Source organism: Scatophagus argus, chromosome 6 (genome assembly GCF_020382885.2).
Source record: "Scatophagus argus isolate fScaArg1 chromosome 6, fScaArg1.pri, whole genome shotgun sequence".
Classification (NCBI taxonomy): domain Eukaryota; kingdom Metazoa; phylum Chordata; class Actinopteri; family Scatophagidae; genus Scatophagus; species Scatophagus argus.
In genome coordinates, this window is record NC_058498.1 from 5137674 (window position 1) to 5163805 (window position 26132).

Consider the following 26132-nt stretch of genomic DNA (forward strand, 5'->3'; position numbering starts at 1 on the left):
ATTTTGACACCAGAACTTTAATTTGACATCTAAATCTAAAACTCATTTTCACTTCCCAGTGTCAGTTGCACCTTGTGGCTCTGCTTATATTGAAAGGCAGTTACACAAAGTTAGAACTTTAGTTAAGTAATCAGAAACGAAGCAGCAAGTGTTCGCTCTGGTATGCACTTGATGTCTCTGCCAGTGTGCGACTCTACAAAATGTGATGCAGCCAGACATGGCCTGAATGACAAGCAAAAAGGTGACAAAAATAGTCGTTTGAAATTTCATAGGCTTTCTTTCTGAGGGGCATCAGACACTGAGTGCGGTGGTTAGCAGGTTTGAACCTTCTGGCTGGGGCCTTCCTGCATAGGGTCCACCAAGTGGGGTCCATTGGGTTTTAGTTTGGTCTAAATTGGTTGAAATGAGAATGGTTGCCTATCTCTATATGTCAACCATGTGATGAACTGGTGATCTGCGCAAACTGTACCCCACCTATTGCCTAATGACCCCCACATTTGTGTTGTACCAGATCATTTCAGCTGGTGGACATGAGCATTTTGGAGGAAAATGTTTTTTTTCTTGGCTTATCTTCTGTTTTCAGTACGTCATTTTACATGTGTTTTCTGTTGAAAGCTTCTTTTAATGGAGTGCATGTGATTTGTGTCCATCATGCTGCAGCACCACAGTGGAGCCGCAGCATCAAACACCAAATTTACAGGGTCCAGATGGACTCCTCGTTCAGGCCACATGTCCATGATGACATAAAATTAAGCCACATTTTCTCACTCACCTCTCTTACATGGTTGTGCATGTTGAGTTCTGTGTACTGATAGTAACACTCTCAGCCTCGGGCCTTTTACTGCAGGGAAGCGAGATAAGAAGTACATGAATCCCACTTGTCTGCATATAGGTACAAAGGCTGTGTTTAGTTAAATGTGTTTGTGTGCTTCTGTGTGAATGGTGCGTATGTGCATGTGCACATACTCAGACACACACACACACACACACACACACATTACTGTCACCACAGCATCAGTGCTAATGGTATGTTTGCAGCAGTCACAGTGAAAACCACCCAATCAGTCAGCGGGCAGCTTAACCACATGCCCAGTTGTAAAGGATATTTTTCGGTCCAGCCACACATTCTGGCCGTTCTCACCTCACCTCTGTCAATTAGAGTGGATGTTGTGGGCTGGCAGCAGTGAGCAGGGCAGAGCCCAGACCCATACAAGGCAACTGGTTACGCTGTCAACACTGCTTAACTCTGTTGTAAGGTTGTGACAAACAGGAACGCTCTGGGTAAGGAACAGCAGTTAGTTTTCATGTCAAAATAATGTCTCTGCAACTGGAAACATTCAGTGTGAAAAATGCCATTCAGTGTCAGGTAGCAGCAGAAGTGTGTGATTAGGGGGGGGGGGGGACATTTGTGTATTTATGAAACATAAATTCTGCTGTGTACCTCCTGTCCAACAGGGGGACCCAGGGCCTGAGGGACTGCGAGGACTGCCTGGTATGGTGGGACCTCAGGTATGTTAGACATTGGCTACTGCAAATGCTCTAAATTTCAGGAAAATATTGTGTGGTACTGTTAGCTGTCAAATTAAACCACTGGAGTCTGTAATCTCTGTAATGAATGTATCTCCACTTCATACTCTTTGTACTGGCATATATACATAGTATCAAAACATCTAATCAAAGATAATACAGTATGAGAAATAAGTTAGCATAATGTCAGCTTTCATTCATCAGCCTGTTCCTTTTCTGAAGCAGATCCCTTCTTTAAAAAGAATTCTGCACCTGAAGTCAATGTTTCCTCAGAAAATTCCCCCTTTCCTCTCTAATTGACTGATTCTTTTACTCTCCCTCCCTCCTTCCTCTCCCTGTGGCAGGGCCCAGCAGGACGAGCCGGCCTGCCTGGATTGAAAGGTGATAAGGTGATCTAAATATTTATATTATTGCAGTGTATTTATGCTCTGTCAGTAGCCCCAGCTCACATACTTGGGCATTTTACAAGAGGTCCTGCTGACATTTTTATATTGCAGCCAACAGCATAAACTCAAATTCAGTATCCCTTAGAATAGGGCGAGCACTTCAACGGTTCTTTATGTCAAATACTGGTGTTACAGTGTGGCCATTTTCATGATTTTCAACCACCAAACTGAACATTTTAGCTACGTGTCCTGACAGTTGTTGCAAAATGTACATGTATTACACAGTATGTACCTCATGTGCAGGTTCTATGCCTACACTGTATAGACAAAAGTATTGAGACACATGACCATCACACCAACATCAACTTTTAATGGCATTAGATTCTAAATACAGACAGCTTTGTGGCTGTAACAGCTTCCACTCTTCTGGGAACGCTTTCCACAAGGTTTTGGAGTGTTTCTGTGGGAATTTTGCCCATTCATGCATTTGTGAGGTCAGGCACTGTTTTTGGACCAAAAGGCTTTGCTCACAATCTCTGTTCCAGTTCATCCCAAAGGTGTTGCGGTCAGGGCTCTGTGTGGACCAGTCAAGTTCTTCCACACCAAACTCATCCAACCATGTCTTTATGGAGCTTTGCTTTGTGCACTGGGGCACAGTCATGCTGGAATAGAAAAGGGCCTCCAGCAAACTGTTGCCACAAAGTTTGGAAGCATAGCATTGTCCAAAATGTCTTGGTATGCTGAAGCTTTAAGATTTCCCTTCATTAAGGGACCGAGCCCAACCCCTAACAAACAGCCCAATTACGAGGTGTGTCTGGATACTTTTGTCTATATAGTGTATCTCTCATCTACACTCGTATTGTGATCATTGTGGCAGGCTGGTGTTGTGTTATATCTCTTTGTGATGCTGTGAAATTCAGGGTGAAGTGGGACAAAGGGGCGAACCAGGAGAGATGGGGTACCAAGGTGATAAGGTACGTCTGCTTTCACCAAAGTATCTGAACATTATGGACATGGAAGTATTATTACCAGCAATAAAAGAGATCAATTTTTTCCTTATTTCAGTATTAATTGGTCATGACCTAAACTTGATAAGCAAAAATTCCAGCACAATGCTGATAATTTGTCGAGAATGTATGTTTGTTTTTCTTGTTCAAATATCACAGTCATCAATCATTCACCTCCGGCTATGACAAGTAATTGGACAATAGCAGGGACATTTATCGAGCCTAAATCAGGAAAAGAGTAATCAAAACATTTCCGCTAATTAGAAATGTGTTGTTTGAATAGATGCAGATGTTGACTCATTAATCACATGAAGTCACCGCATAATGCCTGTCCCACGTCTATAAGGTTTCGTACACATATGCACATATAGACATGAGCTCAGTTATGTGGAAATGGATGAAAAGAAATGAAAAGAAAAAACACACAAAGGGTAAGTAAGACCAGTTTCTGAGTTTTCTGTCTCTATCTTTCAGGGTGCTGCTGGTGCGCCTGGTCCTCCTGGGCCAAGAGGGAAGCCAGGACCCGCGGTATGTCCATATGTTTGGTTAGCAAAGGGTTAGGGCTTAGGATTTTTGGGCACAGATAGTCCAAGCCAAGTGAACACAATGTCCCACACTGACATCAGGATTCTATTTTGTAAGCTTGTAAAGTGAAGTTCAGTTTGACCACATTAATGGTCAGCCACATCAGGTCCTAGTTTCTGTTCATCACCAGCTGTTGCTGTAGTTCAGGTTACCAGAGTAACTACACTTGAATTTAGCCTCATTGCTTGATAACACGCCAAGCACACATTCAGCATTATGTTGTGACCGAATAGTGAGGAGTTTGTTGTTTTTGTTCTACACTCATTTGTGTAGTTAAACTTTTGTTGCATCATGTCGTGAGGTTATTACAAGACAATGTGGCACCACACTGAGTCAGTAATATCTTTCAGATTCACACTGTCAAATTCATATGAAAAATATCAACCAAATTCATTACTCAAGTGGTAAGAGTAGAGGGATTATATGACCAAAGCAAAAACAAAAATGATTACAGTTGGAAATGTATGGTTTCTTATTTCTTTTTGCTCATCTTTGTGTTTTGTGTATTTTAAACAGGGAAAAATTGGTGAGATAGGGGCACAAGGACCACCTGGGCCTCCGGGACCAGAGGTAGGACATAAATGTTTACAACAGTGTTTATGTTCAACATACATTTTTATTTTATGCCATGTTTTCGCAGAATGGAAGGTAGGACCACGTAACATGATCTCGTTAGGCAAATGGTGACCAGCATGTTGTTTTTAAAAGTTTAATGCAGATAAGCTTCGGGTTACAACAGTCCACAGTCTTATTTACCTTAAGGGTATGTGATGCTGTACTGTATCACTTCACATGTTAAGGGTAACATATGAAGTGATATAGTACAGTATCAGATTCTGTTAATATAGTGGCATAATGCTGATAAACACAGAAATTGCACATGGATGAGACAAAGACAGAAGTGGGAACAATAGGTTATTACTTTGCAGAAAGATTATGACATTGTAGTATGCTAAAGACAACAAAGGTGGAATGTGGGTTAGCCCAAACACAAGCACAGTGATAAAAATTAAAGCTATCATGTTTTACTTCTCTCTCCTCTGCTGCAATGCGGTGGGCACAGAGCCAAGCCAGGACCTCTTTTACGAATCCTACCAAAAGATTATGATCATATAAAGACCTCAGAGAGATACTGAACTCGTCATGAGAGTTAAACGAGCAGATATCTGCTTTCATATACAATGCACTGACAGCAGACATTCAGGAACACAAGTCAAGAAAAACACAAGCCTAAGCGTTTGTCTGCTCAGCACTTTGAATATCAACCGATCAGTCGATTGACAGAAAAATAATTGACAGACAAAGGAAGACATTGGATGACATCACCTCAGACTCTAAGATATTTTGATGGCGTATTTCATTGTTTTTCTCATTGAGAGAGGAACCAGCAGATTATCAACAATGAACAGTGAGATCAGTCACTATGCATGTACAGAGTGTCAGTCAGTCATTGGATTATTAGGCCTATGATGACTGTTGAAATAATGATGGTTGTATTTGAAAATATTCTGCAGTGTTTTACAATAACAGGAAATCAGAAATACCGAAATTTGACGCACTGACATACAGTCATTTATACTTTAACCCCAAAACCTTTTTACATTTTATTTACTTTAGACATTTTAAACTATAATGTTCATGTGCTGCGTCAAAACAACGTTAATAGTTTGTTGCTTGCCCTCCTCTGTGCTTTGGGTGTAGAATACCTCACCTTTTGTCAAAGAGGTCATTGTCGATGCTGCAAAGTATGTGAGAAGCATGGAAAATGTCAAAGACGCTGCACTGGGGAGTTCAACATGCAGCATGACCAACATGAGGTCACAAGCCACAGCTAGCAGGCATATTTTTCTGAAATGAGTGATTGTGTCAGGTGTGCCTGAAGGTATTCAGCCTCCATCCGCTCGGTGGCAATCCATCACTCTCTTTACATCAACTCTCTATAAGCCTGCTTAGACATTCAAGAAAGGCTCCACCCATATGTCCGTCTGATTCAGATTTATGCAGTGTGCCTTCAGTGATTTGCAAAGAGGACCTGCTATAGTGCATCAGCTTAGAAACAGGCCTTCTTCTTACCTGCCATTTGAATTGCAATATAATCCTACACAGAGAGTTGAGTTGATTTAATGTGTGAGATCAAAACTCAGTCAGTTGGTCATGTGACTCATGGCAGGTGAAATAATAACAACATATCACAATTATGTCTCTCCTCCTGTTTTTGAAAGGGGTTTCCTGGGGATATTGGAATACCAGGGCCCAACGGTCCACCTGGACCAAAGGTACAATATCATCTTTCTCTTTTTTTTTCTGTCTCTTCATCTGTCATCTGTCTCTTCATCCAATCGAATTAATGCATTTGTTTGTGTTTCAGGGTCTACAGGGTGCCAGAGGGCCACCAGGCCCACCGGGGCCACAAGGAACACAGGTGAGACAGTTCAGTTTCTGCTCAGTTCTTGACTTAACTGGCACAGAAAAGTGGAAAATGTGTGTCATCAAAGGATTTCCATTGGATCATTAGTCTAAGACAAGATTAAGTAACGCAGGGCTTCTCATTAGTTTAGAGCCTAGTGGGAGTTTTTTTTCTCTGTGATATCTCTTGGGGCATGTTCCACTGGGTAAAGTCATGATTCATCAATGGGTGCTTATAAAAACAAGCCTGTGTTTTCCATCCCTGGAAAAAAAAAAGGAACAGAAGCTTTTGGAAAATGTACAACACACACCCACACTTTTCTGTTGTGCTGACGGCTGCAGCATTAACCTGGCAGCTGCTCGCAGAGGTGTAGTTTGCTAATGTACTTTCACATAAATGCATATGCTTACTCCAAACAGGCAGTCTTTTCATACAACAGCATCAAATTTTGTAAATCGATTTTTGTTTTGAAAGATGCCCATAGCTGTGATTTTCCATTCCAACCCTTATTCACTTGTGTGGTAATTTATAAGATAGCTTTCTTCTCAAGAAAATATGGCTGCCACTTTGGAGAGCATCACTGACCTGGAGAGGATTTGCTTGGTATGTGTATGTCCACCTTGAAATAGTTAAAATCAAGATTCATCTCCATATGTAACTAAGCTAGAGTCAATATGTCATTTTGGGCCTTTCACATACGCAACTGTCAGTGAAAGTATTATTACTTTTATATCAGTACGGCAGCAGTACATTTTTCAGCCCTGTTGGCTGCTGTTGATAAAACACTGCTCCTGTCTGACTCTTGAAGATGAGACAAATGGAATTTCTCTCAGACGGTAATAAAAGAGCAGGCAGGTAAGCAGCTCAGACCTTTAATGTTGAGATTCAGACGTCATGCAGATGGAATGGTACTGCGTGCGTTCATGTTGTTTGGCGTGCCAGCTGTGTGTGTGACAGTGTGTTCCTGTGTGTATTTGTGAGTAATGGTGCATGATGAACGGTGCTGTGTTTCTGCAGGGTGATGAAGGACCAATCGGCCCACCTGGCAGCGCTGGCCCTACTGTGAGAGCTCCCAGATTCACATAGTGTATACACGCAAACACACACACATGCACACAAACTGAGCCCTCGGCAGGTGGTTTGAATGAAACAGTTCACTTAGATGTTCTGTCGGGAAGCAGCTGGGGTGAGATGTGATAAACACATTATGAGCGCTGGTCTCGTTTGGTCATTACTTTTGTGTCTGTCTGTCTGTAGGGAAGACCTGGAAGGAAAGGCTACATAGGCGACCCAGGCCCTGAGGGTTTAAAGGTGAGTCTTTATTCATAATGTAGTAAACTGTACTGACAGGGCTGTGTCTGACAGGCTGCCACAGATTCGGTGTGGTTGCAGACTGCAACCAAGTGAGCACACTTTGTTTCAATCAGAAAGAAAACCAAAACACACAGAAGGTCTTCTTCAGAGCCAGTGGTTAATTTGTTTGTTCTGGGCTACTGTAGAAACATGCAGACTCTGTGGAAGAGGACAAGTGGCCAGTTTTTTCCTTCTAGTTTGCTTCCTGCCATTCATATTGAAATAAATGGGAATTATCTGCTACACCTACTATGATCTAATACTACCATCATTAAGATACTGACAGTGTTATGGCTGAAGCCTGAAATTGTGATTTTGTTAACTGTCAGTTTGGTCTCAGTAGTTTACTTCAGCCTTGCACAGCATTCCTGAAGGGTTCCTCACCCTCTTTTATTGGCTGTAATTGGCTTTTGTAGCCACCACAAATGCAGTGCCGTGATCGTAATGTGATGTGTTACAAGAGTTTATTATTTTGAATTATAGTCTAGTGCTTACCTCTGAGTGCCAGTGTCTCCATGTTTGTGACCTACTTATCATAAGCTTAGACTTACTGTGTTGTCAACCTGCTCTTAGTTAGGACAGAAACTTTTTTATAGACAAAAGTATTGAGACACCTGACCTTTACACCACCAGGGACTTTAGTGACACTGCATTCTACATAGATAAACATTCATATGGGATTGGTCCTCCCTTTCCAGCTATAACAGCTTGTACTCTTCTGTGTTTCTGTGGGAATGTTTGCAATTCATGCAGTAGAGCATTTGTGAGGCCAGATGCTGATGTTGGACCAAAAGGCCTGGCAGTATATTTGTATGTTTCTTTTTACACTCATAAACTTAATATCCTGCAAGTCCTGTGCTGTTAGCAGGGCAGGATGATTACAGACATCTCTTTAATCACAGGAAGCTAACCAGCACACTGTTTGCTATTTTCTACTTGCAGGGAGAGAAAGGGGACATGGGAAACGTTGGAAAGATCGGACCACAAGTAAGTGGCAAGTCCAGTACATCACAACTCGTGATGAACAAGACTGACGTTAATGGAGAGCCATCCTGCTGTGGTTTAGGAGCTTTTTGTTCAGTCTTTAAGAGTGAAATGTGGAGCCTGTGCTATAAAATGTTGTTAGGCTGAGTTCCTTCCTGTGAAACATTTAATGTAATGTGTACTTTAAGCAAACTGTTAGAACATTTCCTAAAGATTAATGCGGATGTTACATTAAGCCGGACACAATGTTTCTACAGTTAAATGAATGGAATCATCCAGTGTGGCAGGAGAAAGTAACAGGATCATATTATGCTGTCTTGCTTTTTTCCTGGCCTGCTTTTTATGTCAAGAAAAGTCTGGTTCCTTTCCCATGACCAAATAGTGTTTTCATCATGGAACTACTAACAGAACACCACAGCAGAACAGAAGGACGATCAGTCAGGGATCCTTTCTGGAAGTCACCTCATTTGGGTTGCACATTTGTTCATGACTCAAAGCTCGCCAGAGTGTGACATCTGTTGTTGCCTAAGAATCAAACTCATGCTATAATAACTTAAACAGAAAATGAATGAAGATCAAAATAAATAAATAAAATGTTGGTTTTTGTCCAACAAGTGGCTTCACAAGTGTCCCAAAGCTTCTGTGTTAGGATTAATTTACTGTGAAATCAAAATTTCTGTTTCATGCTTCAGTTGATGCTTTATACACAAGTACAAGTACAATAAATGTTGGGAATGTTTTCCTTTTGTGAAATCCTCATATCCACAGAACTGCTCTGAACATCCTAAGTATGTCCGTCCTTCCCGGAGGCCCCCTTAATGTTAATATTTGCATTCTGTGCATAGTGGAGGCAGCCAAGCGGGCCATGTTTGACTGCGCTGCTGCAGCACACATATGAGAGGGATTAAGCAGTTAAAGCAGAGTGGAGGGGTCTTTGAAGCCAAGGAGGAGCCATGGGGCTGTGCAGGGAAAAAAGCCTTATACTAACATATGGAAGCTCTAATGAAATGCTATTACATCACTTTCCAAATGTATTAGATGTGTGAGAAACCGAGAAAGACTGTTGACTAGTGCGGGTTAACCCAGGGTCGATGCAAGGAGGCCATGAAATGCCTGTCTTGGCTGCCATGAGGCCTCCAATAAACTGTTTCAAGATCAATTTTATTGGAGGTTTTTACAGTGGGGTGTTTTTTAACCAGTTTAGATTGTCTGCTCAGTGTTCCATTTTAAAGTCATCTTCCAGTCCACAGCTAATAAAACATGTATCAGTCCTCAATTATCAAAGTCACCCACAGGTGTGCTTAGAAATGCTGTTCACATATCATCCTCATTATTTTTATGTCAGTGACCCAGGGTATACTGCTATGTGTGCATGAGAAGGACACACATGTGAGGGAGAACCTTAATACTCATAATACTCATACCAATATGTGGCTTGGGCTATATTTCTTCCTTAACTTAAGGTTAATGGCTAGACCAGTACTTCTGTAACCCAGGCTGCTTCTGAGAAACCCAATCACCTTCAAAACAGCATTGTAAAAGCTCCCCTGCCAAAGCCCGGTCCAATGGAAACCCCTTTAAAATCATTTCCCTCTCTTAAGTGATACAGGGTTCCACATTGTCCCATTCCATGTCCCAATTAAGGGATTTGAGGTCAATTTAGAGCTCGTGTTCCCATGCCTGCAGGCTGCATCCCCTCACAGACACTCGGCTGCTAATCCACTGCTCAGCTGCTTTACATGCATCCAACAGGTTAATACCTTTAAGGTGATGATACAGGAATACTTTGAGGCTTTTTAGCTGACTTAGGGAACAGCAAATGGGATAAAATCTCATTGTGTTTATTTTGCTTTTCACTTTTAGTTTGTGCTTTCATTCCACTCTTTTCTTTTTTCTCTTTCTCTAGACATGTAGAGAAACACAAGATTAAAGCTCAGAAAAAAATAACAAGAACATATACTATATGATGTGAGAATAGCCTTTATGTCGGCACAAGCATCTCATTAACTGTGTGAACATATCATTCTGAAAGGAAGAGATGCAGAGTTTAAAATTGGCCCTCACAGTCACAGACATCCACAGTCTGACCGCGCTGGCTTTTGTGGTTGGCCAGAAGGGAGACCACAATCTGTAATTTGACAGTCACAGGGATTATTACCATAACAATATAATTCAGTTAGGTTCAGATGTTCTGGTAGCTCGCAGTGTCCCAGTGTCTTAATGCACATCCTGTGGTGCTGCGTGCTGTGCTGTATTGTGGCTTCGGTCTGTCGTGTGGTCGTCACTTTTCTCTTCATAGCTCTCCTTTTTTATTTTTTAAACATACATGAGCACAATTTTATTACATCTGGTGTAATCCTGTTTAAGGGTAGAGTGAGACCAATCACACACTTGTTCCATCATTGTGTTTTTAAAGTTGGATCTAGAAATTTGGTTTTTATTGTAATAAACCACACTCATTTTAATCAGTCATTGCACAATTTAATGGCTTGATTGATTCAAGACATTAAATTGTGCAAATGAGATATAAATTCTTCTTCTTCTTTAATCCTATTCCTAAACATGGCCTGATGATGGGTACTAAATTTCTATCTAAACTTCATGATGATTCTATGAATTGTTAATGTAAAGTATTTTTTTTGTTTGGTGACAGCCATGTTGTTTGACCGATCTTGCTCATTTGTAATAGAAAATCCATCCCACAATGCTGTATACTAAATTTGGTGTTCGTAAAGTTTAAATCCAAACTGTGGATGTCACTTTAATATTGAAGTTTGGGGGCCTTAATTACAGCATCACCTCCTGGCCGAATGAGCTCATACTGTATTTCCTGAGTTTGAGTTCAGTTATTGAGTCGGGTCTCGTGTTTCCAGCTCATTCCAGCTCACTACAGTTTGATTGTGATTCTGTGGCGGGTAACAATAAACCGCGACAAACTCCAAGGGTTCTGCCCCTTCAGAACCCTAATGACAGGGTTTAAAACTGCAGAAGTACCCTTTCTGGCTGAATGTTTACCCAGTCATCCATTCGTCACACTGTTGGTCTGGAACCCCATAGTATTTAGAGAGGCTGGCACTGGTCCCAGATGACTGATCTGGAAGCAGTTAAGCTCCTCTGATAATTCCAATTTGACTGCTCTGATAAATCTAATGTTTTGCCCATGAGGATGCCTTGACTAAATAGTGTGTATCTTTTTGACGCCATCTGTATTGAGTTACTGTATGCTGTGAAATTGCTATGCCCTGAAAATTTTCCAATCATGGATAGTGTAGCCAAGAGATATGTTCACCCTGCTTCTTACTAGACAACATAGTTTAGTTCCACGATTCAAAAAAGCTTTAGAGGTTGCAACATTTTTCTAAATAATCCTTAATTATCAATGCTGTATGAGTTGCAAAAACAAATTTTCAATCAATAGCAGTATGAACTGGGTACTGACATCTGTGTCTACTTTGGCTTTTGGTTTATGTCTACTTAAGCATGAACTGAACTTACACTTTGTGGTAATTGTGAAAATCAATTGTTTACGCATAGTTAGAGCGTGAATAAATATTCAGAGGCCAACCTACAGGTTTGTCCTCAAGTCTGCAGCCGCTCCTTTGTGCTCCTGCAAGCATTTCATTGTAATCTATGACCTTTTGCATTCCAGGTGTCATAACAGGTTTGCAAACCAACCCTTAGATGAATGAAGATCAGGCCCACTGACTTACTTTAACCTGATGTGTTTGTGCTGAACACAATTTCGTTTTCTCCTCCACCACCTTGACTTTCTCCTCTCCTCTCCTCTCCTCTCCTCTCCTCTCCTCTCCTCTTCAGGGTCCACTAGGCCTGATCGGGATAGCTGGGGTGATAGGAGTTCCCGGTGAAAAGGTAAGGAGTGTGTTTCTCTATCATTAGGCTGTCAGTCAGCATCAGCTGGTTGCTCGTCAGTGGCAGACCCCTGTAATTAGGGCTGTGTTAAACAGCCATGGCTTGAGGCCCCAGAGGGCCCGGAACACATGCTCAAGATAACCACTCTCACGTCCACATCAATAACAATATTGTCAAATCCAAATCACCGTTAAGGTCTCTTACCCCTCCGCCCCTCTGCTGAAGCAAGCAATTTTAAGGTAAATTCAGGACAAAATTTAAAGGTAGGCAAACCTGTTAAGACAAAGTGGCCTTTCACTGTATGTCAGAAACCTCACAGTGGATTTGTTTTTGATTGGCCTTAGTCATGTTCTAATGTTCATGTTAAGCTATTATCAACACTGGCAAAAATATAAAAGGTTATTCCACCATACATGGAAATGTAAAGATGCTCATTGTGCAATCTGAAAAGACCCTGAAGCTTTCTCCACATTTAACTCCCATTCTCTCTCAGTTTAAAAGAAGATGTTGCAAGCAGCTACATAGAAAGCTACGGAGCTACAGCTTTCCTGCTTAGGGTTGATTATTGACAGTCCTCCAAACAAGACAAAAAAGGTGTTTTTCAATCTCTGTTGTTCCCTCCCTCTGCCTCAACCTGTTCCCCTTTCCCTTCCTACCCAGAAGCCCCCTGTGTGTCAGAACATGTTCTTGTGATTGGAAGCCGTCTACTTGTCAGACTCCTGCTTGTCCTCCACCTCCTCTTACACAAAATCCTCCTCCTGGTTCAGTCTGTTAGCACCAGCCGTACCCTGACAGCCCACAAATTCCTTTCCTATTATATTCATATGTATATTTAATCCAGTGCCACCTTCTGATTCAGACTTTTTTCCAATACACAGCCTTAAATCTGTTCTGCTCGCCGTTTGATAGAAGTGCAACAAGAGCGCGATTGTGCATGTCCAGTCACGATTCATGAATGTTACAAAGTTCAAGGAGAATTAAAGCATCACTGACACACGAGTTAGAGGCGGTTAGAGTGGAGACCTGGGAAGCTTTATGGCTCACCCGGAGTTACCTTTATTTTTAACACAGAGAGTGCCACCAACTGCGTTTCAAAGTACCTGCTCGCTTTAAACTCCACTCAACCAGCTGTCAGTCTAACCTTCTGCATTTAAGAAGCTGCTCTCCGGTTTCATGGCTCTTTATTAGGAAAAGTGTATGTGAAGCTGTTTTTGGGTTTTCTGTGTTGAGGTTTCAGGTCATAGTTTAATGATCTCTCTCTTTCTGTCTCACCGTTTCCTCCCCAGGGCGACCGAGGACCACCAGGTCCAACCGGCCCACTTGGGGAGAAGGGGCCAAGGGTAAGTCAATCAGGATATACTGCAGAGATCTGCTTCTTGTCTGCTAAACCTCATGGTTGTTTATATATTCAAAAAGGTTTCTCTGAGAAAAAATTGCTGAGCTACAACCCCCTACTAGAGCTTGAATGCTTTGTTCAGTAAACTTAACGTTTTGGCAGACTTTTCATAGCTACAACATTTAGTTCAAAGAAATGAACTCACAAGGCCAAAGAGGTTCCAGAGTCCTCAGTGTTGTTACTTTTGTAGATCTTTGCAAAATTCAGCCATTGCTGATTGGTTTTCCCACAGTAACACTGACAATAGGGTTGAAAAAAAAAAAGCATATAAAGAATATCAGTCAGTCTGGTCTGGTTGACCCAATCCAGATTAGAATTTGTAGACACTAGATTTGAATGTAGTCAAAGGCAATCCGGGTTGTCTGGTTGCAGTCCTAAAGTCAACTAACTGAAGCGGTGGTGTTTGGTATTTTACTTCTGTCAGTCTGAATAAGAGGCTGGCCAGTGTCAGTCTCTACTTTGTTCATTGTAACAGTTAAGGACTTCAGACATTTTTAAAGTGGAAATAGACAATTTTTTTGTTTAAAGCCATCATTATCAAATATTGACTGCACAGTGTGATGGCCATGGGAAAATGACCCCATCTGCATTGATATTGGTTCCCTACAAGGCAACAGTGGAAGAACTGAAGTATCTGTGGGATTTCCAAAGATAAGAGCCCTGCTGACAGAAGGCACAAAGAAGGCAAAGAGGGAGAAAGATAGAAACTGTGGTAAAAGAAGAGTGAACAGACAGGCATTCACTGAAGCCTGAAGAGACCAGACACTCAATTAAACTGAAGAATACAGTCTAACTTAAAAAGTAGGATAACATTAAAATGAAAAATACGTGACTTGGTTTAGGTCCATTTAATTGACAGCATTTTTCCTTTTTCTGTCAATGATTTCCTCAGCCTTAAAAGGTAATGTGACTGCAGTTTAAGCTCTTTAGAATAACATGCTCTGTATAGTTGCCTTATAAGTTACTGCAAGCAGAGTAGCGGAAGATGTCACATTTCTGCAAGTTTGTGCTCTAATTGTTCAACACGTTTGATAAATTGACCCTTTCGTTGCGCTTATGATGACTTCAGTATCCCAAAGTCTGTTTTATTGTTTCTGCTGTGCACTCTGCATGTGAACGAAGCCCCACTGCCTGTGCAAGGCAGATGACAGGCAGCGACACAGAGAGCAGAGCTTTTATCTCTGCTGTTCGATAGGCTATTAAGCTATTAAACATGTCCAGAGCTTATCCCTGTTGAGGTTACTTTGTCATCCAGCCTTACTCACGACTGTGGGAAATGTGTCTTCATGAAAATAATTTTGACATTGTTGATTGTCCAGAGCAAAAAAAACGCCAAGCTGCTGTCCAATGCAGCAGTGTTCCCGTTGTCTTCTGTATTGCTACGTGAGTCCATAGAGAAAGGGCTGGCCTGCATCAGCCACGATCCTCAGGCCTTCAGTTAACTCCATGTCTGTGACTGTGGGTCTCAGTCCTGACCTCGCTAGCTGGCAGACTGGCTAGCAGGCTGACTGATTGGCTGGCTGGAAGAGAGGATGACTAATTTGGTGGCTGGCTATCTGAATATTTAGATGATTGAATCACCGCTAATGTGTGTGCATGTTTGACTGGGAGAGCCTCATGAATTGTTTAAGGAGTTAAGATGATTTATGTGAACCAGTTTGTGCTAAATGCAGTTGCATTAGCGAGGAGTGGCAGCTCGGTGTGAAGACTTTGGGCTGTTTCACCGCAGATTACAACAACAGTCTCAAAAAGTTTGGTTTGTGTTCAGTGATTAGCGTCTCCTGGCCAACCTCTGCCACTTTTGTCTTTGTTATTGTGTTATGATTCCTTGATCGATCATTACAAAATGAGCTGTGGAGAGAACCACAGCACACAGTCTGGAGCACATTCAGAGACAACTTAATATGAAACAGGATTCTAAGGAACAAGTCCTAATCCTTTCCAGTAACAGATGTAACCACCTTTTACTGCGCAGTCTTGTGCTGCTGCCGTGCTGTTGCTCCACACAAGTCATCGTTAAAGTCCATTAAAACAGTGACATGGTTTATTGCCTGTCTTTCTGTACTATTTGTTCTTTCTGTTTTGGTGTAAGGGCTATCCAGGGCTGCCAGGAAGTCCAGGGGACATCGGCATGCAGGGTGCACCTGTAAGTATCAAACCCTGTCCCCACTATGCAATCCCAAATTGTGATTCTTTGTATTCCTTGAATGATGTCTACACATAAATCTGCAAACCTCCATTGATTAAAGAGATGAATTGCAAACGTGTGCAAGATGTGTGACGGTATATGCACACTGTTTTTCATTTATTTGTTTTTTGTCTTTTCTTTTAATCCCTCTGCATTTTGGACTGATTCATAGGCACATTAGTACTTAACGGACTGAGGCGCCTTGATGCACTGACTCTCATCTTCTTGGCTGGGGCTTATAAATGCCTAAATAGCAAGATTAACTTGTACTCTTAAACTGAGTTTTTGTAAACACATAAAATTTAAAGAGGCGATTTGATAAGCAGTTTTCCTGTTTCCCACAGTTTAGTCTCGACCCATGTAAACAGTATGTCCTAACTGGCTGACTGTTCAGTAGTTCTGTTGAAGCCTTTGCAGTACATCCATTATGTTCACATGACTGGTGTTGATGTGAGTTGAAAGCTGCATGGAGAAGTTTTGCCCTGTAAATATTCTGACTTTATTTTACACTTTTACACTGCAGTTTCCCAATCATTGCTCTCTCAGCCTTCCATCTTGTGTCTGTCTTTTTCCACAGGGTCCACAGGGGCAGAGGGGCAGTTCGGGCATTGCTGGGCCGAAGGGTAGGAGGGTAAGCACTGCCTTTACCTTTGGGATGTTAGTTGCACTAGTCTCTTGTATGTCATGTATGTGAGCCTGACCATAAAAAAACTTCACTTACCAGACTCTTGGTTGTCTGTTTTACATCACAGCTTTATTCTTGTAAAGCAGAGGTTAAAGCAATTTAAAGATATGTGTTTATCCTTCCACTTGGCCCTAGCTTCTTTATAGGTGCTTTTATAAGTGTTTCCAAGGCCCCATGGATCTCATGTTGGTAGACATTGCGGCGATGTGAAATGGAAGCTTTGTGGTAATACTGGTGAGACACCGTGTGGCTGAGAAGGGAATGACACCTTCCATTGTGCAGGCAAGATAGTATTTATGAATTGCAACTAAGCAAAAAATTTAATTGGATTGGATTTTCACTTGAATATAGTAAAAAAAAACACTCTAAAATAAGATAGAAAATCAGTAGTTTAAAAATACAGAATGAAGGGTAGGTAACCCTATTTTCTGGGTTTCAAATAGCCAATCCAAATTTTTGTTTTTTAATCTCAGTGACACTATTGTATTCACTAGTGTAGTTCCTGAAAAGCGGCCAAAACATGTGTTGCAAGTAAAAATGCACCTACAGCTATGAATATTATTTTCAGTGAATTAATATGTAGATGAACTGTTACCTTCTTAGATAATATTTTTGCACATCTGTGAACTTGACTGTTGACATGCGTTACCTACTTTTCCAGTAAGGATTATGTCGACTTCATGTTAGCCAGATATTGTGATCGCTTGAGGTAATGCAAGAAAATGGACAAGAAATTATAGAAGAACTACCACACTACTGCTCACGCTTCTCCATTCATCTGTACTTCACTTCCTTTTATCATCTGGTCACTTGTTCTCCTCCAGTTGAACATGCTGCCAAGGAAAACATATGGCAGCACTTAACATGCCAACTCTTGTGTTGTTTACCGTAATCCATATACGTGTCAGTGTCACATGTATTTCCTGTCTTGCTGAGGTACTGGAACCACTGAAGGTAGTGGAAGCAAATAATCTGAAGACTCATGAACTCATATTTCACTTCTAGCTGATTGTTTTGTAAGAGGTGTCAGAAATAAAAAATGCATACTTCTAAACTCTAAGATAACAAATCTCAGAACCTCAGTATCCAACGTAAAAGAACCAAAAGTTAGCTTCCACACTGCTTATTACTCATTCTTATCACTTTACCCTCCGAGCTATAAAAAACAGATCCTATCATGCAGCTGAGTTGTCTGGTGTGCACCTGCCCTAGTTGGCACAAAACCTGCACTTGTTCTAAAGTGAGCCCTTATCGTGGGAAAACAGGTACTCCTGACCCTCTGATTTATGGGTTAGTTCCCACATATGTAATCTGTCTATCTCCGATTTCTTTTCCCTGTTTGTGTTTTCACTTGTAGAGAAGTCATTTTAATTCACTGACAAGTTACAGTAGCTATGGTCACCTCTAAAAGTTAGCTGAAATAATCTCCACAGTGAAAGCCAGATTGGAGAGAGAGGTGACCCACAGGAAGGAACAACTTTGGGAACTTAAAGAGGGCAGAGTGACCTGAGAGGGATTGGAGTCTGACCAGAGGCGAAATGGGAGCAGGTAGAGAAGTAAAAGAGTGGAGGCAGGATGGAAACAACTGATAGGGTGAAAACGTTTTGGAAAATTCCTCAGAGCGTGGACAGAAGAGAAAGGGGTTTTGGGATGCATTTACAGATCTTTATCTGTCCCCCTACCTGTGTGGTGGTGCTTCAAAGCCTGGAAACCCCTGGAATGTTTGTGGGAGTGGCAGGCTGCAACATCAGGGTGGAAAACCCCCCAAGTAGATGAACAATACAGGCTGATGACTTTATTGTTGCTTATGTTAACTGTACATATATCAGCTTGTGTATGATGCTTTGACCCTGAATGTATTCCTGCACTGCTGATTCTTTGTTAAGTGGTGTTCAAAGGTGTTTTTCATGTTGCTGTCGCATAGGGGCCCCAGGGTCCAGAGGGCCCACTGGGAGAATCAGGCCCTGAGGGCACCAAGGTAAACATGTACACCTGCATGTGAAGACGAGACAGATATATTTGGCTACTTTTGCATGAAACATGTCCTTCCTCCTGATTGATTTTTTATTCTAATGACTTTCCTAAGATGCGTCTTTTTTCTCACAGGGTGAAAGAGGTGACATCGGACAAAAAGGAGAGCCAGGATTCATAGTAAGTAGTCTCTGAATTCATATGTCTTTACAATTAATGTGTCTTTGTGCTCATTTGGAAAAGAGCAAACTTCAGTAGATAACATGTAACAAACTTTATACCCGATACCTAAACTTAAAAGGTACCCGCTGAAAGGTTGTGTTATTTTAAATGTCCACCACGTTGGTGGATGAAAGCCTCAGGCTCTTAAGAAATGAGAAGAGCAATTTACGTGTAACATCATTCATCCAAAGCCAAGAATAATCCCTGGCATCATGTCGAAGCATTTCAGCTAACACACGCATCTCTTTTGAAGATGAACATTCACCTCATGTAGTTTAACCTGCAGGTCTCTATAAAACTTTAGTATTTAGTTGCAGATTGGGCCTTTGCCTTCTCGTGTATCAGATTGTACCCTAATGCAGCTGCCAGCTTGTAGTCAGGACACCTGAGGAGCAGCAGGATGAACGTAAACTTTGTTTTGAACTGATCTAGTGAGGGAAGCAAAATCCTGCTTCACACGAGCCTGCGTTTTAGGAGCCATCTTCTTTTTTTTTCCAACAGCCTCAGCACAGACTTTATTGGTGTGGGCTTGTCATGTGAATGCGTGTGTGTGCTTTTGTCTGTATGTGACGCCACCCCAGGTTCATCTGCTCTGAATGTAGTTAATGGGAAATTATATTTGTAACTAACATCATCACTGATGTAGAAGTAATGCTAAAATTACTTTCATAACAGTCGCTGTGTGTCAGAAGTTGTTGTCCGGTAAAGTGGATTGTTAGTTATATATTTAGTTATATATTAGCTTCACTCATGTGTTTTTTTATTCAACTGAGAGAAATTCTCCAAAACTTGAAATTTGAAGTGTCTAATGAAGAAGCTAATAAATTCACAAAGACACTGATAATGCTGCTAGCTAGACATGGAAATTAAATGTGTTGCTGTTATTGTTCTCAAAATGAATGAAAATCCATTGATTGAAAATATTAAACATTTTCTGTTTTAAGGGCAAAGCTGGCAATCCAGGAGAGAGAGGCCCTCCTGGGAAGCCTGTAAGTATTGTTTACCTTGTAGTTATTTTTCTACTGAATTTTTCTTTCAAGGCTCTAATTATCCTTTTTACTTTAGCAAGAGGCATCACTGTGGCTGCAGCAGACAACACAGACTTGTAAAATGTTTCCACATCCTCTTCTCACCTGTAATATATTTAATTATAACTTGGAGTGTGTGCCAGTAAAGTCACCCAAGAGGAAGTTGTTTCCAGGCTCATAATCAAACGCATGTGCGTGTATTCCTCTTACTCATCTGGTGTGTGTGGGTGCTGTTTGTTCAGCATGCAGCACAAACATCAATTTTTAATGACTTACACAGCATACCAACATTACTGAAACTGAGCTGCATCATTTCCTTATGGAAGCCCTGAGAGGCAAGAGAGTGATTTTTTTTTCTCTTACATTTGTGACTTAAGGACAGGCAATAAAAAAGGTTTTGCTGGGATCATTTTTCTATGTTACTTTATGAAAACAGGTGAAAAAAAAAGATTTGATTTTGTAATACTTGTTTTGACCACAAGAGGGTGACGTGCGCCGCTACCCCATGTTGTACAAAAAAAATTATCCTAACCAAAAATTTTTGTGTCTGTTTCTGACTTAGAAAAATGATTCTCACAAAAAGGTCACCTGACTGCTTTTACAGATGAAAGAAGTGACTGTGAAAATCTAATACAAAAATTTTTTTCACTTCTTTTCAATGAGTCACCAGACCTTCTTTTTGACATGCTTCTCATGGCTTCCATATTTCCTGCTTCTGTACTGAAAATATGTATATTGATATACTGTACATCTCTCTCTAAAAAAATTACCTTTAAAAAATACTGCAATAATAGCTCATTTTCAATTGTATCTTTTAAACAGTCTTTGTCAATAGTGTGTGTTTTGATGTTTTGCTTCTGAAAATAAATTTGATTTGATTTCCACAGGCTTTGGATATTTGAGTCTGGCAGCTTTCAGTATATTTCAGAATATGAAAAGGTCTGAAGAAAAAGCAAATTAGAACCAACAATTTTTAATGCATCCTGAAGAAAAAATTTGTTTTTTTTCAGCAGCTAATGTGGGACACACAGAGATGCTCATTGTGGTGTCGCGTTTTATTGCCACAAAGACTCTTGGTGGTTTTGAACTTAAAATAATTGATAAAATAACTGAAGTCCACAGATGGTAGATACATGTAAACAAAAACAGATTCATAAGCAGATCCATGTGGGCTGGCTCACGGTTCAGTGATTATCATTATATCCGCAGTATGTTTCCCACAGCGCAGTTTGTTTCATCTGTTTATGGCAGGACTTTCAAAGGATGGTTGGCAGTCAGAGCAAAGCTTCATCACCTGCTTGCATAGTCGGTGCTGGACTCAGTTGGTTGGCTCATCTTGTTTTCCACTGAGCTGCTTTCCACTTTCTCCAATCACGTTGTGGCTTAACACATGGCGTTTGAGGGTTGTTTGCAATTATTCTGACCGGACACACACGGACATGTGCGGGCAGATGCAACCATCTGCACACCCACACACATAGATTCAGTCGCACCTGTGGACACAAGAACACGCACATGTTGAGGTCTGCTGAATTAGATGAGGCTGCAGTGACTTTCAAACTGCGCTTTCAGTCACAGGTCACCGTGTGCTTTGACCTTCACTTCAAATTAACAAAATGTTGTTTCTAGTAACAGTAGCTTTGACTCTCTTTCTCTGGTAGAAATGTTATTAATGAGATATACAGTTCATTTATTTTCGCTGCTCGATGTTAAATGAAGAACATTCATCCGTCCTCAGAACGCTTTCATCGTCCTCACGGCTTTGACAAACCGGTTGTATCGGCTCTAAAAATTGCATCTCTGGCTGCTGATGGGGTGGGTGGTCCACCTCCAGACTCAGAGCGCCACCTTCTGTCTCGCAAGATCTCCCTCACAAAGTCCATAATGAATAACTCAATTTCTATGTTCTATGATTAAAAATCATTGAGCACTTGTGTCCCGAGATCACTTAGTAATTGTGTCAATGGGAAAAATCATGCAGTTGTCAGTGTTTGTGGTTGTTGTCCCGAGTTGTATTAAACTGTAGTTTCCATCAGTCTGTTTGTTTCTTATTCAGTCTTAGGCTCTCGTTTTTGACAGTTGTTCCCGTTTTGCATGGAACAACCAGCTTTCTCTAGGAAAATAATACCCTCTGTCAATGGTGGATGGGACCCTGTTTTTAATTAGGGCGTCTCGTCTAAACTTGGCAGCGCAATATCTGGGCTCCGACAAGGAGATCTGAAGTTGTAGGAAAGCCAATCCATTTGTGTCGAATCAAAGAGTTTCTGCCTCGTGTCTTTCTAGGCATTAGGCAGCACTGAAATGTTATTCTCAGTCATTATGTTTGTGGTTACGTTGATAATGATGGTGACAAGGGATGGGGGGGAGGGTAAAACACACACACACACACACTGTGACCAAAGCAAAGTTTTCTCATGCTTGTTTTCTACGCACTTGAATGGCTGAAGTCACACTGAGCTCATTTGTTTCCAGGGTAAACCAGGAATTCCAGGCAGCCCTGGGGAGAGAGGACCCCACGGTGAACCAGTAAGTATGCTGTCCTCTGACTGATGTGGTTGTTTCAGGAGACACAAAACTGTGTGTGATGGCTATGATGACTGTGGGAGTTAATATCCGCACATTCATTATCCCTGACAAAAGTTTCTTGAGAAAGAAGAAGAGGAAAGAGGAAGCTGCCAGGGTTGTAATTATCGAAGAAACACTTCAGAAGCTCTGATGTTGCTCATTATGGGAATCTGACCTGTTTGATGTGGGAAAAATGAGTTACTGAGATTTGTCTTTGTTTATAGCTGTCTCTCTCTGTGTTTACCGCACCTTAAAGCTCCATACCTCTCTTGTAGGATTATTTTTCAGGTTCTTAATTTTTTCCTAGGAAATATGTCGACCCCTGAGGGATATCAGAAATATCACTCAATCAGATACAAGTTTTTATTAGAGCAGGAGATTTTATTAACAATTAACAGTTTATGTTATGGGCCTCAGCTTGCCTTTGGCTGGTCTTCAGTTTTAGTGTTCCCAGCTCTCAGCTTTCCTTACTCTACAGACTTAAACATTTAACTTCATGGGTTTGTTTTGCTATCATTCACTCGAGTTATTTTATGTTAAATTAAATTATGTTGTTTTGTTATGTTGTTTTATCCCCTGATTCAATGTACCTACTAAATCTGATCTATCACTGCATTATTACAAAGTGTCCTTGAAACTTCTCATGATGGTTGTTATTTTTGCAGGGACACAGAGGACCTCCTGGAGAGGCTGGACCAGACGGAGAGCAAGGGCCTGAAGTACTTTTCATTACATATTCATAACTCTTTATTGATTTATTATTGAAGGTTTTGGATTTTACAGTAGACTTTCCTATGCGTATAACACAAATTAACCATGACTCATGCCCTTCATTTCTCTGTAGGGTGTGCCTGGTGCAGAGGGTGAGCTGGGTGCCATCGGAGAGCCGGGGTTAAAGGTCAGCAATGCCTTTTATTTTCCTTTTTTTTCGTGTCAGAAATCATTTGTCATGTGGAGCTTCAGTCCCCGCCACCCTCCAGCAATGTGAAAAGCCATGAACTTGCTCAGCCAATTTGTACACAACATAAGTGTGGCCTGGGGCGGAACAGCTGATTGTCAAGTGTAACACCGCCTCGGCTTCACTCGTCGGTGGTTAATGTGGGAGCAGGAGCTTGCATGCACGTGTAGGTGTGTTTTGACCTCCAGACAGCACTGTGTTGTGTTTTGTGTCCCTGCAGGGTGCTGTTGGGCCTCCAGGAGCTGAAGGGGAGCAGGGACAGGAGGGAATGAGAGTGAGTGACTGCAAACAGCCCGCTAATCCCTTCCTTCCTTGTGTTTGGGAAAATCCATCGCGGTCGCTGATTTGCTCCCCCATCACTTTGACGACGGTGGCTAATCCCTCAGCCTGAACAAAGCAGAGTGATGGAATTATTTTTGTCTGATGGACCAGAAATTTGGTCTGCTTGTCTCACATCTTTTTGTCTTCTTTGTCATCATTCTTCAGCAAGGTCACTTAAACATCAGATCCGCAGCACTTTTTTTTTTTTTTTTGGTTACATAATCTTAATGGATGAAGGGGGATTTAAAAAATGACATGACGTCTGAGAAAGTCTGCGTAGGAATTTTCTCAATTATCTGACTGTCGGTTTGTTTGACAGTTGGACCAAAGAAATCTAAGTTCCTATCTCCTTAGTATGACTTGTCCAAGGACAGGCTCTTGTTTTGTTTATTAGTCACTGAAATTGTGATTGCAGTAGAGATTTTCTAAATCCATCTTTCGGCACAGAAACTTAGATCATCATGATTCGTCATCGTTTCTTCAGGAGGTTATGACAATTGGTCATTTGGCCCTAACCCTAGCTGAGACGGTTGAGTCATTTCTCTTTTTTACGTACTATCTTGTATCCATCTCTGAATCATAACTTGTTGCACTTGCCTTTCTAATAATCTATTGCCTAAAAGCCTTCTCACCTTGATGGAGGCATGTACAGGTGTGACATGACGGCCCGTCTCTGACCACACCCAGCCACACCCATCAGTAATGCTGGCTGTGGGCCGACATGAAACAGCCTTGAAAGTTTCATCCAGAGGGGGCAGTGAAAGACTGCTTGTCAGGCTGGTGTTGACGTCTTAACTCTAAGTAACCAGGAAATTGTTTTTGGCGAGACAGGTTGCTGTCTGTCTTTTTAAATGTAATGTTTCAGTGTGAGCTCATTAAAATTAATACCTTTTACCTACACTGAATTGGGGTTTGAGGCTGAAATGTCAGAACAGAGCATCAAAAAGTCAACCATCACAAAAGTTCTTTTCACAAAGCTGACTTTGAGGAGAAGCAGAGTGCCCTTCCTGTTGATTTGTCACTTACAACCTTAAGCAGGTTTTCTTGTAAATGGTGATGTGTTTGTAGGGTCCTCCTGGTCCCCCTGGTGAAGACGGCCCTCAAGGCAAAGATGGAGCCAAGGTAAACATGAAAAGTTTTGTTAATTTCACTCCCAAACCGAGTTATGGATTTGTTTCTTGTGGGATTCTGCTTAGGACAACAATAATAGCTGTCATGTGAAGAAGAGAATGGTTCATTTTTAAAAGTTAACTCAAGTCCTATACTGAATATTACTACTGTACACCAAGTACTGTAATTGCGGGCATTCCTTTAAAGCCTTTTGTCAGCCTCGAACTGCACAGGTTGTCCCACCTGCTGACCTTTCTCGGTCAGTAATATGAAACTTAGGAGATTATAACTGAACTCTCTCTCACTGTGTTCTCTGCCTCTCATTTGCTGTGTCTGCCACACTCTCAGGGGGAGCCTGGTGAGCGTGGGCCAGTCGGAGAGCCGGGGGACAAAGGGGCCGAAGGGGACTCTGGGCCACCAGGACCACCTGGAGAGCCTGGGAAACAGGGCTTTCGTGTAAGTTTATTTTTTCAAACTGCCAGATACAACAATTTTAATAAAACAACATTTAAATGGTAGTGGGGGTAGTAGACAAATTAATGCCTACGTTGACACTCTGATTCTCAGAAGAGACAGGCTTGCATTTAGTTTAACTAAAACCTAGATCTGAATAAAAGTTCAGGAGTTCAGACCTGAACTCAGAACTGGTTCCCCGAGTTTTTCATTGTGACTATTTATGAGAGTAATGGGAAAAGACAGATGGATCATATGCATGAGTATTTCTCTGCGATAAAGCAAAAACAAACCACACCTTGTGAAGATGAAATACCTGCAACTCTTGGAGCACATTGCGAAAGTGTTCTTAACCAAATACTGCCCTTGTAACCCAGTAGGGGTCAGCCTTCTCTTTAACAAAGACTTTTTGCTACTGAAGAGACACCATGTCATTGACTGTGGATGTTAAACACAGTATGGTGTCTAAGCGTTTGTTTATTTTCAGATGCACATTCAGATTCAGCTGCGTGGTTTGAGGGGTTAGAAGGTCACAAATGTCAGGAAGGAAGTAAGGAAGCTTCAGGACACATTCACGAAACTCTGTGGGAAAGCTCCATCACCCAGTTTACAAAAAACACAAGCTGACAAACCTGGCAAAATTTCTGAGCAACATTGTGGACAAGTAATCTCTCCACAGAAAATTGCCTACTGATAAAGTGAGATAAAAATGCTGTGGTGTCAGGATCATCAGGCTGGTGTTTATAGGTCATCAGATGGACAAACCAGTAGGCAACAAAGAGACAAGATCCAAAATACAATGTTAGTTAATGTCACAAATTCTAAGCAAATAACTGGGTTGTTTTTACAGTTGTAGTTATCAGTTATTATTAATCAGATTTTAGTGTGTGTGGTAATCATTTAATCCTGTTGCAGGGGCCAGAAGGAAAAATTGGGTCCCCAGGTAACAGAGGACGGCACGGCAAGAAGGTAAGAACCTCATTCACCACCACTTTTCCTGTAAATGATGTTTCCCTGGAATGAAATGGAGTGAAGCTTGAGAGCACAGTCCAAGGCTCTGTGATGTTCCACAGAACTACTTAGTCATCTTGTTTCTGCAAATCTCCTTCATGTCAG

The 26132-nt window shown here is 41.4% G+C and overlaps 1 protein-coding gene across 1 annotated transcript in view; it reads left to right on the plus strand.

Annotated features, from left to right (window-relative positions):
- The window catches only part of LOC124060514 (collagen alpha-1(XXIV) chain), an 82301-nt gene that overhangs the window by 36417 nt on the left and 19752 nt on the right, over nt 1-26132 (plus strand). Inside the window, exons 15-38 of the mRNA XM_046391589.1 lie at nt 1456-1509; nt 1872-1916; nt 2834-2887; nt 3395-3448; nt 4022-4075; nt 5728-5781; nt 5874-5927; nt 6930-6974; nt 7170-7223; nt 8208-8252; nt 12066-12119; nt 13406-13459; nt 15608-15661; nt 16281-16334; nt 18313-18366; nt 18495-18539; nt 19526-19570; nt 22082-22135; nt 22840-22893; nt 23019-23072; nt 23353-23406; nt 24522-24575; nt 24912-25019; nt 25932-25985. Coding sequence (XP_046247545.1) covers nt 1456-1509; nt 1872-1916; nt 2834-2887; nt 3395-3448; nt 4022-4075; nt 5728-5781; nt 5874-5927; nt 6930-6974; nt 7170-7223; nt 8208-8252; nt 12066-12119; nt 13406-13459; nt 15608-15661; nt 16281-16334; nt 18313-18366; nt 18495-18539; nt 19526-19570; nt 22082-22135; nt 22840-22893; nt 23019-23072; nt 23353-23406; nt 24522-24575; nt 24912-25019; nt 25932-25985 — 1305 coding nt within the window. The remainder of the gene's footprint in view (nt 1-1455; nt 1510-1871; nt 1917-2833; nt 2888-3394; nt 3449-4021; nt 4076-5727; nt 5782-5873; nt 5928-6929; nt 6975-7169; nt 7224-8207; nt 8253-12065; nt 12120-13405; nt 13460-15607; nt 15662-16280; nt 16335-18312; nt 18367-18494; nt 18540-19525; nt 19571-22081; nt 22136-22839; nt 22894-23018; nt 23073-23352; nt 23407-24521; nt 24576-24911; nt 25020-25931; nt 25986-26132) is intronic.